Raw genomic sequence first — 15,660 nt, 5'->3', positions numbered from 1 at the left:
CTGAAGAAATTAAAAAAATTATAAGAGGATATTATGAACAACTGTATGGCAACAAACTGGAAAAGGTAGAAGAAATGGACAATTTCCTGGAAACATATGAACAACCTAGACTGACCAGAGAAGAAATAGAAGACCTCAACCAACCCATCACAAGCAAAGAGATCCAATCAGTCATCAAAAATCTTCCCACAAATAAATGCCCAGGGCCAGATGGCTTCACAGGGGAATTCTACCAAACTTTCCAGAAAGAACTGACACCAATCTTACTCAAACTCTTTCAAAACATTGAAAAAAATGGAACACTACCTAACTCATTTTATGAAGCTAACATCAATCTAATACCAAAACCAGGCAAAGATGCTACAAAAAAGGAAAACTACCGGCCAATCTCCCTAATGAATATAGATGCAAAAATCCTCAACAAAATACTTGCAAATCGAATCCAAAGACACATTAAAAAAATCATACACCATGACCAAGTGGGGTTCATTCCAGGCATGCAAGGATGGTTCAACATAAGAAAAACAATCAGTGTATTACAACACATTAAAAACTCGAAAGGGAAAAATCAATTGATCATCTCAATAGATGCTGAAAAAGCATTTGACAAAATCCAACATCCCTTTTTGATAAAAACACTTCAAAAGGTAGGAATTGAAGGAAACTTCCTCAACATGATAAAGAGCATATATGAAAAAACCCACAGCCAGCATAGTACTCAATGGTGAGAGACTGAAAGCCTTCCCTCTAAGATCAGGAACAAGACAAGGATGCCCGCTGTCACCACTGTTATTCAACATTGTGCTGGAAGTGCTGGCCAGGGCAATCCGGCAAGACAAAGAAATAAAAGGCATCCAAATTGGAAAAGAAGAAGTAAAACTGTCATTGTTTGCAGATGATATGATCTTATATCTAGAAAACCCTGAGAAATCAACGATACAGCTACTAGAGCTAATAAACAAATTTAGCAAAGTAGCGGGATACAAGATTAATGCACATAAGTCAGTAATGTTTCTATATGCTAGAAATGAACAAACTGAAGAGACACTCAAGAAAAAGATACCATTTTCAATAGCAACTAAAAAAATCAAGTACCTAGGAATAAACTTAACCAAAGATGTAAAAGACCTATACAAAGAAAACTACATAACTCTACTAAAAGAAATAGAAGGGGACCCTAAAAGATGGAAAAATATTGCATGTTCATGGATAGGAAGGCTAAATGTCATTAAGATGTCAATTCTACCCAAACTCATCTACAGATTCAATGCAATCCCAATCAAAATTCCAACAACCTACTTTGCAGACTTGGAAAAGCTAGTTATCAAATTTGTTTGGAAAGGGAAGATGCCTCGAATTGCTAAAGACACTCTAAAAAAGAAAAACGAAGTGGGAGGACTTACACTCCCTGACTTTGAAGCTTATTATAAAGCCACAGTTGCCAAAACAGCATGGTACTGGCACAAAGATAGACATATAGATCAATGGAATCAAATTGAGAATTCAGAGATAGACCCTCAGATCTATGGCCGACTGATCTTTGATAAGGCCCCCAAAGTCACCGAACTGAGCCATAATGGTCTTTTCAACAAATGGGGCTGGGAGAGTTGGATATCCATATCCAAAAGAATGAAAGAGGACCCCTACCTCACCCCCTACACAAAAATTAACTCAAAATGGACCAAAGATCTCAATATAAAAGAAAGTACCATTAAACTCCTAGAAGATAATGTAGGAAAACATCTTCAAGACCTTGTATTAGGAGGCCACTTCCTAGACTTTACACCAAAAGCACAAGCAACAAAAGAGAAAATAGATAAATGGGAACTCCTCAAGCTTAGAAGTTTCTGCACCTCAAAGGAATTTCTCAAAAAGGTAAAGAGGCAGCCAACTCAATGGGAAAAAATTTTTGGAAACCATGTATCTGACAAAAGACTGATATCTTGCATATACAAAGAAATCCTACAACTCAATGACAATAGTACAGACAGCCCAATTATAAAATGGGCAAAAGATATGAAAAGACAGTTCTCTGAAGAGGAAATACAAATGGCCAAGAAACACATGAAAAAATGTTCAGCTTCACTAGCTATTAGAGAGATGCAAATTAAGACCACAATGAGATACCATCTAACACCAGTTAGAATGGCTGCCATTAAACAAACAGGAAACTACAAATGCTGGAGGGGATGTGGAGAAATTGGAACTCTTATTCATTGTTGGTGGGACTGTATAATGGTTCAGCCACTCTGGAAGTCAGTCTGGCAGTTCCTTAGAAAACTAGATATAGAGCTACCATTCGATCCAGCGATTGCACTTCTCGGTATATACCCGGAAGATCGGAAAGCAGTGACACGAACAGATATCTGCACGCCAATGTTCATAGCAGCATTATTCACAATTGCCAAGAGATGGAAACAACCCAAATGTCCTTCAACAGATGAGTGGATAAATAAAATGTGGTATATACACACGATGGAATACTACGCGGCAGTAAGAAGGAACGATCTCGTGAAACATATGACAACATGGATGAACCTTGAAGACATAATGCTGAGCGAAATAAGCCAGGCACAAAAAGAGAAATATTATATGCTACCACTAATGTGAACTTTGAAAAATGTAAAACAAATGGTTTATAATGTAGAATGTAGGGGAACTAGCAGTAGAGAGCAATTAAGGAAGGGGGAACAATAATCCAAGAAGAACAGATAAGCTATTTAACGTTCTGGGGATGCCCAGAAATGACTATGGTCTGTTAATTTCTGATGGATGTAGTAGGAACAAGTTCACTGAAATGTTGCTATATTATGTAACTTTCTTGGGGTAAAGTAGGAACATGTTGGAAGTTAAGCAGTTATCTTAGGTTAGTTGTCTTTTTCTTACTCCCTTGTTATGGTCTCTTTGAAATGTTCTTTTATTGTATGTTTGTTTCCTTTTTAACTTTTTTTTTCATACAGTTGATTTAAAAAAGAAGGGAAAGTTAAAAAAAAAAAAAAAAAGAAAAAAGACAAACAAGGAAAAAAAAAAAAAAGATGTAGTGCCCCCTTGAGGAGCCTGTGGAGAATGCAGGGGTATTCGCCTACCCCACCTCCATGGTTACTAACATGACCACAGACATAGGGGACTGGTGGTTTGATGGGTTGAGCCCTCTACCATAAGTTTTACCCTTGGGAAGACGGTTGCTGCAAAGGAGAGGCTAGGCCTCCCTGTATTTGTGCCTAAGAGTCTCCTCCTGAATGCCTCTTTGTTGCTCAGATGTGGCCCTCTCTCTCTGGCTAAGCCAACTTGAAAGGTGAAATCACTGTCCTCCCCCCTACGTGGGATCAGACACCCAGGGAAGTGAATCTCCCTGGCAACGTGGAATATGACTCCCGGAGAGGAATGTAGACCCGGCATCGTGGGATGGAGAACATCTTCTTGACCAAAAGGGGGATGTGAAAGGAAATGAAATAAGCTTCAGTGGCAGAGAGATTCCAAAACGAGCCGAGAGGTCACTCTGGTGGGCACTCTTACGCACACTTTAGACAACCCTTTTTAGGTTCTAAAGAATTGGGGTAGCTGGTGGTGGATACCTGGAACTATCAAACTACAACCCAGAACCCATGAATCTCGAAGACAGTTGTGTAAAAATGTAGCTTATGAGGGGTGACAGTGGGATTGGGAATGCCTTAAGGACCAAACTCCACTTTGTCTAGTTTATGGATGGATGTGTAGAAAAGTAGGGGAAGGAAACAAACAGACAAAGGTACCCAGTGTTCTTTTTTACTTCAATTGCTCTTTTTCACTCTAATTGTTATTCTTGTTATTTTTGTGTGTGTGCTAATGAAGGTGTCAGGGATTGATTTAGGTGATGAATGTACAACTATGTAATGGTACTGTAAACAATCGAAAGTACAATTTGTTTTGTATGACTGCGTGGTATGTGAATATATCTCAATAAAATGATGATTAAAAAAAAAAAAAAAGGAGAGGTATTGTATGTTATCACTAATATGATCTCCCTGAACAATGTAAAATCAGTGTCTTATAATGTAGAATATAGGAGAACTAAGGATAGTCAGAAGCTAGTGAAGGGGGAATGATTACCTTATATGTACACACATTAATGAGGATCAACTTAAAGGCATGGGAATGGACAGAGGTGATGATAGTTCGTTAATGGGATTATAAGTATCAGTGCCGCATTGAAGGCGAACATGATTGAAAGGGGTTGTTTAAAGGCATGTATCCCACAGATTAGCACTACAAATATAAATAAGTGCTTGCATGATCTACTTCTAAGGTATGACACTGGTACAATGAGTTAACAGAATGGTATATGGGAAAAACTACCTATTGCATATTATAGACTATATTTAATAGGAATACCTTACCGGTACCACACTAATACTAGGGATGAATAATTAGGGGCTGATAAGAGCTTTGGGAAGCTTTGTGTTATGATAATTGTTTAAAATTGAGAGTGATTATGATTGTATAACTAAATGAACATAATGTGAGACACCGATTGTTTATCTTGGACAGAATATATGCCATGTGAAATTAATAACCCCCTACTTAATAAGTAAAGCCCTTGATTTTGAAGCTTGCTCTTATGAAACTTATGGCTATAAAAAGGGATACTAAGCCTTCCTATAATTATGCCTAAGAGGCACCTCCAGAGAACCTCTTTTGTTGCTCAGATGTGGCCTGTCTTTTTCTAAGCCCAACTTGGCACATAAATTCACTAACCTCCCCCCTGCCTGGGACATGGCTCCCAGGTGAGTGAATCTCCCTGGCTATGTGGGACACAACTCCCAGGAATGACCCTGGCCCTGGCATCAAGGGATTAAAAATGCCTTCTTGACCAAAAGTGGGAAAAGAAAGGTAACAAAATAAGGTTACAGTGGCTAAGAGATTTCAAATAGACTTGAGAGGCTACCCTGGATATCCAGCTAGATATCCCAAATGGCCACAGTATGTCAAGCCCTAACTTTCAGTAGTCCTGAAACACCTAGGTCCCTATCTGAGATTCTATAACAATTTCACTCACTAAGTTTATCTCTCAGAAACTTAAATCCACCAGAGTGTTTCTATGCCAGACAAGTCCTAAAACTCAGAAGCAACAGCCTTTTTAAGAACATCAACCAGATGCACCCCCCTTCCCCATAATATACTTCTTTTCAATATGAACAAGTTAGGGTGGTCACTGCCCAGATATTCCTGAAGATTGAGACAGTGATCAAACAAGAGGGAGGGGTAGCAACTGACAAGATAGGATTTAACAAAGGATTAAGAATATGGAATCTTTATATAAATATATATTTTTTAGTTTCTAGGGCACTAGAATAGCTAGAAGGAAATAACTGACATGGTGGAACTGTAACATATAACATGCTTCAAAATATGCTCTATAACTACTTGCTAAATCCTACTTTGTGAAGTGAGGTCCCTTTCCCTTAATCCCAAAACATCTGCAAAGCAACAGTGTTGTGTAAACAGCATTAGGCCATGAGGAGGGGGGAGTGAGACTGGGCCTGTACCAGTTAAAGAAATCAAAACTTTACCATTTAAGGGAGGCAAAGCTGCGGTTGCACACATCAGCCAAGCGTAACCCTTTTAACAATAACTGCTCCAGGTCCAAGTGAAACTTTTTGTAACCCTTTAATAATCAATAGCTGCTCCAGTCCCAAGTGAAACTCTTTGTGAAATTATTTTTGTGAAATTGTTTTGTATGATCAATAACTGCTCCAGTTCCAAGTGAAACTCTTTGTGTAATTGTTTTTTGTGATCAAGAGCTAAACTGCCAACTCTGCTTCTGTTAGAATAGCTTGCTTGCTTGCGTTTCTAGGATATGGTTTCTGTCTATATAAGGTACCAGCGCACACAGGTGGGGGCTGCTTGCTGAACTCCCTGCGCGGAGTGAGAGACGGCAGCTGCCTGCTAGCTGGCTAATAAAAGGCTCTTTAAATTCTGTTTGGCTGTCTCGTACTTTAACTCGCGGGGCACCGTAACACTTTGAAAGTTATCCCATTTCTGTATATATGTTATACTTCACAATAAGGAAATAACTGAAATTGTGGAACTGTTACCCACAGCATTCTTCAAAATTTGCTCTCTAACTGCTTGTTAAATTGTACTTTGAAAGTTACCACTTTTCTGTATATATGTTATATTTCACAATAAAAAAATTTAAAAAGAATAAAAGTTTATAGAACAAAAAAACCTGAGTTTAAAAAGTCAAATAGTTCAACAATGAGTGATATAAAAATTATTAGACTCCCATCCCTCTTTCTCCCATTTTCTAATCATCAGAGGGAACAATTTCAATTTTTAAAAAATGGATTCTTTTGTTTATTACCTCTGTATCTCTAAATTACATGATTCTTGATTTTTCAGTTTGGGACATTATCTGTGGCTTCCCATTGTGAGAGATAAGGATTAAACTTTTCTTTCATTCCCTATCCATCCCCACAACTACACACATAAAGATTTCCTAAATGGTTTGTTTCCCATATGGTTATCATTTAGGTTACATCAGTAAATGTAAATACTAGTGACTGCTTCAATGGGTAATATATTATGATGAATCTTCCTTTCCTTTACAACTTCTTGGTTTTCCCTGAAGTTAAAATTGTCCTTTTTTTTTTTTTCTGTTTGTTTGGTTTCCTAAGTACATATCCTCAGATTCTCTCTCAGTTAAGTAAATCTCCCATATTCAAACACATTAGGTTTACTATTTCGTCCTCTTAAGAAGTCTCTTCTGGAGTCCTCTGACCTGCTCCAGTCTGTACTTGTTCCTCTAGGTCTGCTCCATGGCTGTTCTGGGAGTTCCCTTCCCCATGATCTTAGAGATTCCCTTCATCTCTCTTGCATTGGATTTCCTGTTTCTTGGATCCCATGTTCATCTTCTTTGTTTATAATCTTGTTTTGTTGAAGCAATATCCTCCAGAGTTTCTCAAGAAAGACATATTTAGGAGGTAAAATCTCTGTAATTTTTCATGTCTGAAAATGCCTTTATTTTACCCTACACACAATTGATAGTTTGGCTGGTTTTAGAATTCTAGGTAGGAAATTATTTTCCTCAGAATTTTAAAGGCATTGGTTTACTGTCTTCTAGCTTCCAGTTTTGCATTTGAGAAGTCTGAAGCCATTCTCATCTTGTTCCTTCACGTGAAATTGGTTTTTCCTCTTTGGCAACTTACAGAACCTTTTCTTTTTCTCCAATATTCTAAAATATCACAGTGAAACTTTGTGGTTTTGTTTTACTCCTGGGAGAATTCCTTAACCTTAAATTCAAAACTTTGTATTGAGGTTTTAAAATCTAAGACTGTGCCGGTTTGAATGTATTATGTCCCCCAGAAAAAGCCATATTCTTTGATGCAATCTTGTGGGGCAGACATAATAGTGGGGATTAAGTTGGAACGTTTGGATTAGGTTGTTTGCATGGAGATGCGCCCCACCCAACTGTAGATGATAACTGATGGGATATTTCCATGGAGGCGTGGCCCCACCCATTCAGGGTGGGCCTTGATCAGTGGAGCCATATAAACGTGCTGACTTAAAGAGATGGAATTCAGTGCAGCTGTGAGTGACGTTTTGAAGAGGAGCAAGCTTGCTAGAGAGGAACGTCCTGGGAGAAAGCCATTTTGAAACCAGAACTTTGGAGCAGACGCCAGCCACGTGCCTTCCCAGCTAACAGAGGTTTTCCGGACGCCATTTGCCATCCTCCAGTGAAGGTACCCGATTACTGATGTGTTACCTTGGACACTTTATGGCCTTAAGACTGTAACTGTATAGCCAAATAAACCCCCTTTTTATAAAAGCCAATCCATCTCTGGTGTTTTGCATTCTGCAGCATTAGCAAACTAGAACAAAGACCTACCTCTTTTACATTCTCTGAATGTTCTTTTATATATATATATATTATATATAATATATAATATATATTCTATATTATATATCATGCTTTTCTTATTTCATGAATGCAATGTCTTTCATCTCTTATTATCATAGTTTTTTAAGGTTTTTATTTTCATACTATTTCCTTTAATTTTTTTCTCTATTTATGCCTCTGTCTTTCATGTTCAAAGCTTTCCTCAGATGTCTGGTGATGCTCAGTTCTCTGCTCATTTTTGAGTTGGGCACTAAACACCAAATTGAAAGCTCTTTGTAGTTGGGTAGGGCTAGTTTACTGTAGGCTTCCCTGTCTGGCTGGGCCATTATAGAGGACTTCTTTCCCCCATATCAGTATTTTGAAGTATTTTCTCTTGTTGGTCAGACTCCCCAGAGAGATAAAGTTTCTTCTAAACTTTCTGGAAGGTGCAACTCTAGCTGCCAGCATTCTGAGTGCATGGTGAGGGAAGAAGGAAGAGGTTTCGTTTCCACATTCTATGTAAACTTTCACTAATTCCCTATCAGTACAGTACCTTGCCCCTTAGCTGTGCCTTATGTCTTCCAGTCTAGAGAACTTTGGTTTCACCATCTCCAAAGAACAAAATCTCTAGTCTTGTACCTAAGTGAAGGAGGGGCAGTGAACTGACTGCAGGGTGGGGAAGAGAAGTGCTATTCTAATTACTTCTTTAACAGATTTTCAATCAATTCCTTCACCTTAACCCCTTAATTCCAAAGGTAACTTGCTGATGCCGATTACTGAGTCTTCTGGGAGGCCCTAAGAAGTAAACAGGTTTGCTTCTTAAAAGCTTTCCTCAAGACCAGTTTAGGATCAGATCTGCTAAGTCAACCACCACTCATTCACAAGCTTTCAAACTGCCAAAATTTTGCTGCTGGTTTCCCTGATATCTCTTTGTCATTGAAAGTTTATGCCTTTTAAAAAATCTCTTCACTGTTATTTTAATGGGGTTTGAGGGGAGAGCAGAGACTGAGACAGATCTTCAAGCCATCATTTTTACCAGAAGTTCTCCTACATGTATCTTTGTTATCACCCTCTCAAATGACTCTTTCTCTCTTAATTCCTCCCATCTCAAACATCAACAAAACTTTGAAGGGAAAGAATTTCTCTGATCTCCATATATGTAAATATTGGAGGGATGGAGAGAATGATGGAGGAAGAGAGAGATCCAGATTTGGCTGCCCCAAAGTCCATATTTTATTATACCGCTCTGCCTCCATAAAATGGATAAACAAACATCAACATAGTACTCATCACTTTAAAAGAATGAACAGCTGGAAAGCAGTATGACAATGCATATGAATGGCTATAAAAATGTTTAAAATCTAATTTAATATGCAGTACCACTCTCAAGATATTTTCCTAAGGATATAATTCAACAGAATGAAATGACAATATGAACTTTCACTTATGAGAAAATGGTAGACTAGTTATTCCAAAAAATCTTCCCACTACAAAAACCACAGATTTCTCAGATAAAATACAAAATTATCTTTTAAATGGCATAGTTGAGTTTGTAAGAAAGAAAATCCTCAGGAGTGAAAAATAAAGAGGGAATTACAAACTACTATGGTAAATGACTGATGCCCTGAGCAATCTGTCAATACCAGCAACAACTAGAAGACAGTGGAACAGTAACTTCAGATTGCTGAGAAAACTGTCAATCTAGAATTTGATGCCTACCCAACTTATATATTTAAGAAGAAGAGAGAAATGAGGACATTTTCAGAAAACCAAACTTGAAAGGTTATGACCCAAAGACTCTCATACAAAGAGCTTTTAAGAGCATACATCAGGATAAAGAAAAATGATCCCAGAGGGAAAGTATTTTATGAAACAATAATAATGACTAATTTGGAGGTTAAAAATAAGATAGTGCTAAAATATAGAAAAAAATGACTTCTAAGACAAGCAGATGGTGATTGCTATTCTAAGGCCCTTGGATAGTTTGAGAGGAGGACAAAGCTATTAATTAACTTTAGCCTTTTATTAAGTACACACATTGAAAATTTAAGAGTAATCACTAAGATTAGTGTATAACTTCCAAAACAGTGGTGGAAAAAAAGTAGAATTGAAAGAACAATCTGAAAGAAAACAGGAAAAGGGGGAAAAGACAGAAAAAGCAGGAGAAATAGCACAAAATTAAATTGTAAAAGTAATTCCACATATATCAATAATTGATTAAATCACAATAAAATGCAAATGAACTAAATTCACCAGTTAAAAGAAAGACCTCATCAGATTGGATTAAAACAAAACAAAACAAAAAGTCCAGATATTTGTTATATCCTAGAGAAAACCTAAAACACAAAGACATGGCATATCAGAATAATTAACGTTAGTGGCTTTAACAAATAACCCTCAAGATCTTTGTGGCTTAACACAATAACGTTTATTTCTTGCTCACATCACAGTTTCGTGAGGTCAGGCTTCTGCTCTGGCAATTTCTCCAATCAATGACATAGGAGCTTGGGATCTTTCAATTCCATGAAGTTCTTTGCCTCGGGCCACGTGAATAGGGAGAGAGACAGAGCATAGAAGAGCAGGGATGATACTCTCGGGGCCAAGCTTAGAAGGGGCATACATCACTTCTGCCCACACTCCTCCGACCAGAACTCAGTTCACATGGTCCCCAACATACCTGCAAGAAAAGCTGGGAAATGTTGTCCTTTGTATCCAGGAAGAGGAAATGAAATTACTGAGCATCTAGCCAGTCTCTGACACATGAAAAGGTTGAAAATAAAAATATGGAAAAAGATATGCCAGGCAAACCCTAACCAGAAGAAAGATAGCATGGCTGTGTTCCTATTGGACAAAATAGTCTTCAAGGTAAAATGCATTATTTGTAATAGAGATAGTAACTACATAAAGATAACAGATTCAATTCATCAGGAAGATATGCTAATTCTGAAATGATATATGTACCTAATAATATCTTCAAATAACACAAAGCAAAAATTGACAGAATTATGAGGAGAAACTGAAAAGTCCACCACCATAGTGGGAAATTTTAATTTATACCTTTCTCAGCAAATAGACCAAATATTAGTAGCATATAGAAAATATAAAGAACACAATCAACAAGCTTGATCAAAAAGACATATGTAGAACCTTATACCCAACTATAGAGAATGCACATTTTTCTTAAGTGTGTAAGAAACATTTACTAAAACTGATTGACCATGTACTTGATTGCAAAGCAAGTCTCAAGAATTTAGAAACAACTTAAATATTCAATAATATGGATTTAAGTAAATTATGCCTCATCAACCCAATGGGTTACCATGTGGCCATTAAAAATAATTATTTTTAAATGGAGTATGTTTAATATTACATAACATTTAATATTAAGTGGAATTTAAAATCCATGTTACTTATGATTACAACCATGTGAAAAATATGTGTACATTTAGACAAATTGGAAAGGTACAAACAAATGAAAATAGTCGTTATATTATGGTGATGGGATTATGCATCCCATCACCATATGGGAAAATACTTTTAAAAGGATTTTCTGTGATGTGGTTACAATGTTCAATGTGAATCAGAAGAATAAGAAGACATAATCTCTGTGTGGCAGTGGATACTAGCTGTGCCTTAATATCCACTATCTCTTTCTTTTATAATAAAAGAATTTTAGTTGGATACATAACTGCCCCAAACTATCCCTTATAGCTAGGTGTTGTGATGGATGAAGTTATAGCCAACAAGATATGAGAAGTAGGTGTCTTTAAACATTAAGAGTGTGTCCTGGACTGGGGCTGTGGCGGGAGAGAAGATGCCGCAGTCTGAGTCCTGGAAGACAGCAATCCTGGGCTGCCGATGTCCGGATGTAAAGAAAAGTCTCACCCAACTGATCTTCTAGTTGCTAGCGTTGTTATTTGTTTCTACAATGAAGCTTTTTCTGCCTTGTTCCGGACAGCACACAGTGTCATAGACCAGACTCCTGCGCATCTTCTTAATGAAATTATCCTAGTGGACAATGATAGTGACTTTGATGATTTGAAAGGAGAACTGATGAATACATCCAAAAATATCTCCCTGGAAAAACTAAAGTAATAAGAAATAAGAAGTGTGAGGGATTGATTCGAGCAGCACACGCTACAGGAGAAATTCTTGTATTCCTAGACAGCCACTGTGAAGTGGACGAGATGGCTACAGCCCTTGCTGGCTGCAATCCAGGAAGACAGTAAAACCGTGGTGTGCCCAGTGATTGATATCATCAGTGCTGATATGCTCACATACAGCTCATGTCCTATTGTACGAGGAGGATTCAATTGAGGACTACACTTTAAATGGGATCTTGTTCCTCTTTCTGAGTTAGAAGGACCAGAAGGAGCTACTGCACCAATAAAGTCACCTACAATGGCTGGAGAATTGTTTGCCATGAACAGATTTACTATCTCAATGAACTTGGATAGTATGACAGTGGCATGGATATCTGGGGAGGAGAAAATTTGGAAATATCATTTCGGGTCTGAATGTGTGGAGATAAGCTCTTTATCATCCCTTGCTCTAGAGTAGGACACATTTTTGGGAAAAGATGACCACATGGATCTGAAGGCCAGGACACAGAACTCTTTGAGGCTGGCAAATGTATGGTTGGATGAATATAAGGAACAGTATTTTTTCTTAAGACCTGATCTGAAGACCAAAAGCTATGGAAATATTAGTGAGTGTGTTGAATTGAGAAAGAAGTTGGGTTGTAAATCATTTAAATGATATTTGGATAATATTTACCCACAGATGCAGATATCTCAGCCCAATGCCAAACCACAGCAACCCATTTTTATTAATAGAGGGTCAAAACACTCCGAAGTCCTTCAGCGTGGAAGGCTCTATCACCTCCAGACCAACAAATGTCTGGTGGCACAAGGCCGCCCAAATCAGAAAGGAGGCCTTGTAGTGCTTAAGGTGTATGACTATAGTGACCCAAAGCAGATCTGGGTTTATAATGAAGAGCATGAATTGGTTTTAAATAATCTCCTTTGCCTGGATATGTCCGAGACTCACTCATCAGACCCACCACAACTCATGAAGTGCCATGGGCCAGGAGGATCTCAACAATGGACCTTTGGGAAAAATAATCAGCTCTACCAGGTATCAGTTGGATAGTGCCTGAAAGTTGTTGGGCCACTGAGTCAGAAAGGCTATGCTGCTATGGCAATTTGTGATGACTCCTCTTCACAACAGTGGCATTTGGAAGGTTAAGGTGGAGACCTCAGACTGGAATGCTGTGATTCCCTAGGCTTTGCCTTCTCTGTAAAATGTGGTGCTTTACAAAGAATATTGATGGTACAAGAAAAACCCTGAACTGATTTCCTATTTGGATAGAACTATCTTTGAGAGGATGAGCATTTTCTTGTCCTATGGAGATGCTTGGGAAGATTAGCAGAGGTGAGACAGCAAATATATTAAAGATTGGAGTACCGTGTTACCATCAGTAGATGACGAAGTACATTTCACCAAGATATTAATGTCGTTTCTGAGCTGCTGTTAAGGAATTTCTTGCTTATAGAATGTAATTTCAACTTTAAAGTCTTGGTTTTGTACAAAGAACCAAATGCAGGAGATTGGCATTTCTGTTCAAATTCATTTATGTTTCTTTTTAATCCCTTTTAATGATGGAATGGCATTTGGTAGGAAAATTGTCATGATTTCCTTTCCTAGAAGACTTCATAGGACACAACTTATATTTTTTACTTACTATTATCATTGGTTTAATATGTTCTAAATAGATAATTTTAAAAGCCTTTATTGAATCCATGTTACTTTTAACTTCAGAAAGCATCATTTATAAAAAAATATTTAAGAAGCAATTAAGTATTAGAAATTATTTTGATGAATTATGATACTATCTACATTTAAAATAAAGGGTCATTTTGATTTTTTTTTTTTAAAAAGAGTGTGTCCTTCCTTTGTCCCTTTCCTCTATCTTACTACCTGAAATGTTACTTAGCTTTGCTACTGCATGTACTTTGGGTGGACTGAGTTTGATATGCATCTGATTGGAAAAGGGACTACTTTGCTCATTAAGGACGGAATATGTGTGACTCATGAGGAGAAATGTGTTTTTATATTTAACCAGTGTCTAGTACAAGCTCTGAAAACAAGGGGGATGATCATCTATCCTTTTTGGATATCAAATGAGGATGTATTAATATTAAAGAGTGTATATTTAAAATAAATACATTCTAGTAGGAATCACACATTTACTCCAAAATTCTTTATCATTTAAGAGAATATTTTGGCAGAGGATGAGATTCTTTTATAGGCTGCTTTGCCTGAGTTAAATGAGCAATCAATCTACACATTTTAAATGTTAAGCAGTAATGAAGACTGTATTCTTAAAGTTCAATAAATAATTGCATTTGGATTAACACAGCCTCTGGTAAGGTTTGATATGGCCCAATAGTTTGGATCATAGCAAATATTAATAATTTGTTCTATACCAGGAATGAGAATGTATCAATTCAAAATGAAATCGATAAATATTACTCCAAACAATCTTCATACTTCAAAAATATCGAAAGTACATTAAAGCGGGGAACATTCTGCCCCAGGTGCTTACAATGCTCAATAATGATTAGGTATGCTATGTCACTCTGACTCTAGCAACAAATTCATTATTTTTATTATAATTTAGAATAGGTCATTCATAAGCTGTTCTTACCATAGCAACAAATTCATTATTATTTTTATTATAATTCAGAATAGGTCATTCACAAGCTGTTCTGTAAAAACAACATGCAGCTAAAAAAAAGCCACTGGAGGCTGACTCAAAAGCAGGCTTTTATTCTGTGAATTCTAATATTTATGCTAAGCATGGCTGGTTCAGATATTTTAAAAAATGAAAGAAAATTAAAATGTAATAAAAGTTCCAGGAATTGATTTACTCATCATATCTTAAACCATACTGTATACCATTAGAACGAGGGCATCTAATCTAAGTAATTTATTCAGAGTGAAATTCTGTCAGTAAAAAATATTTGTACCTATGGTAATGCAAAAAAGACTTAATCTCTCACATATTTGGTTAGGAGAGCATACTGAGGGGCCTGTTTATGTTTTATTTTCTTTTAATACTCACAGTGATCACTTATAGATAGACAAGCAGATTGTTAAATAACTTTGCTATTTTGTCAATGAGCTATGCATTAAAAGGTTGGAGGATTATTCATACATAACTCTTGAGACCAGGCAAATAATTCCTTTTGTTCTTTTTCCATTTCCTCATCCGACATGGGTTCTTGAACTTTCACAATGTCAAAATCTGGGGTGGAGATGATGATTGCCTGTTGCTTTGTACTTGATGTGTCCTTTTGTGGTTCCTAAGTAAAAAAAAAAAAAAAAAGCAGAAAATGCCTTATATTTGGTTATTATTACTTTTATATTTTGATGTTTGGCTGTTTATACTTAGGCTCACCCTCCTCCCCCAATTTATAGCTTTTTTTTTTTACATAGCAATATATGAATAAACTCATTGTAAATATTCTTACAATGTAGGAGTATAATGAGACAGACTTTACACAGTATAGCTTTTAATAAGTTAATAGAAACTACTTCTATATTGAGAAAAGACCATCAGATGTGCCCAAATAACAGTGTCAACATAACAGTGACAATAGTTTTCTGCCAACTCATGCTGATGTGGAGCCAAAGCAACTGGTATTTATCAGGATAGTTAATAATATTCTTTAAGAATTTTTAAAATATGTTACCAAGATGAAAGTAGCTGTATACTATCTGAGGTATATATAAAAGGT

The 15,660-nt window shown here is 36.8% G+C and overlaps 2 protein-coding genes and 1 pseudogene across 2 annotated transcripts in view; 1 reads left to right on the top strand and 2 right to left on the bottom strand.

Moving 5' to 3' along the window:
* The window catches only part of LOC119523721 (zinc finger X-chromosomal protein), a 725,297-nt gene that overhangs the window by 292,079 nt on the left and 417,558 nt on the right, over positions 1-15,660 (bottom strand). The window lies entirely within an intron of this gene.
* Positions 11,717-13,105, top strand: LOC119523380 (annotated as a pseudogene).
* The window catches only part of CXHXorf58 (chromosome X CXorf58 homolog), a 40,129-nt gene continuing 39,329 nt past the window's right edge, over positions 14,861-15,660 (bottom strand). The window contains 1 exon segment of the mRNA XM_037822130.1: positions 14,861-15,225. Coding sequence (XP_037678058.1) covers positions 15,052-15,225 — 174 coding nt within the window. The 3' untranslated portion in view covers positions 14,861-15,051.

The sequence above is a fragment of the Choloepus didactylus genome, chromosome X (assembly GCF_015220235.1).
Source record: "Choloepus didactylus isolate mChoDid1 chromosome X, mChoDid1.pri, whole genome shotgun sequence".
Taxonomy (NCBI): Eukaryota; Metazoa; Chordata; class Mammalia; order Pilosa; family Megalonychidae; genus Choloepus; species Choloepus didactylus.
This window is presented reverse-complemented; position numbering and strand designations above follow the sequence as displayed.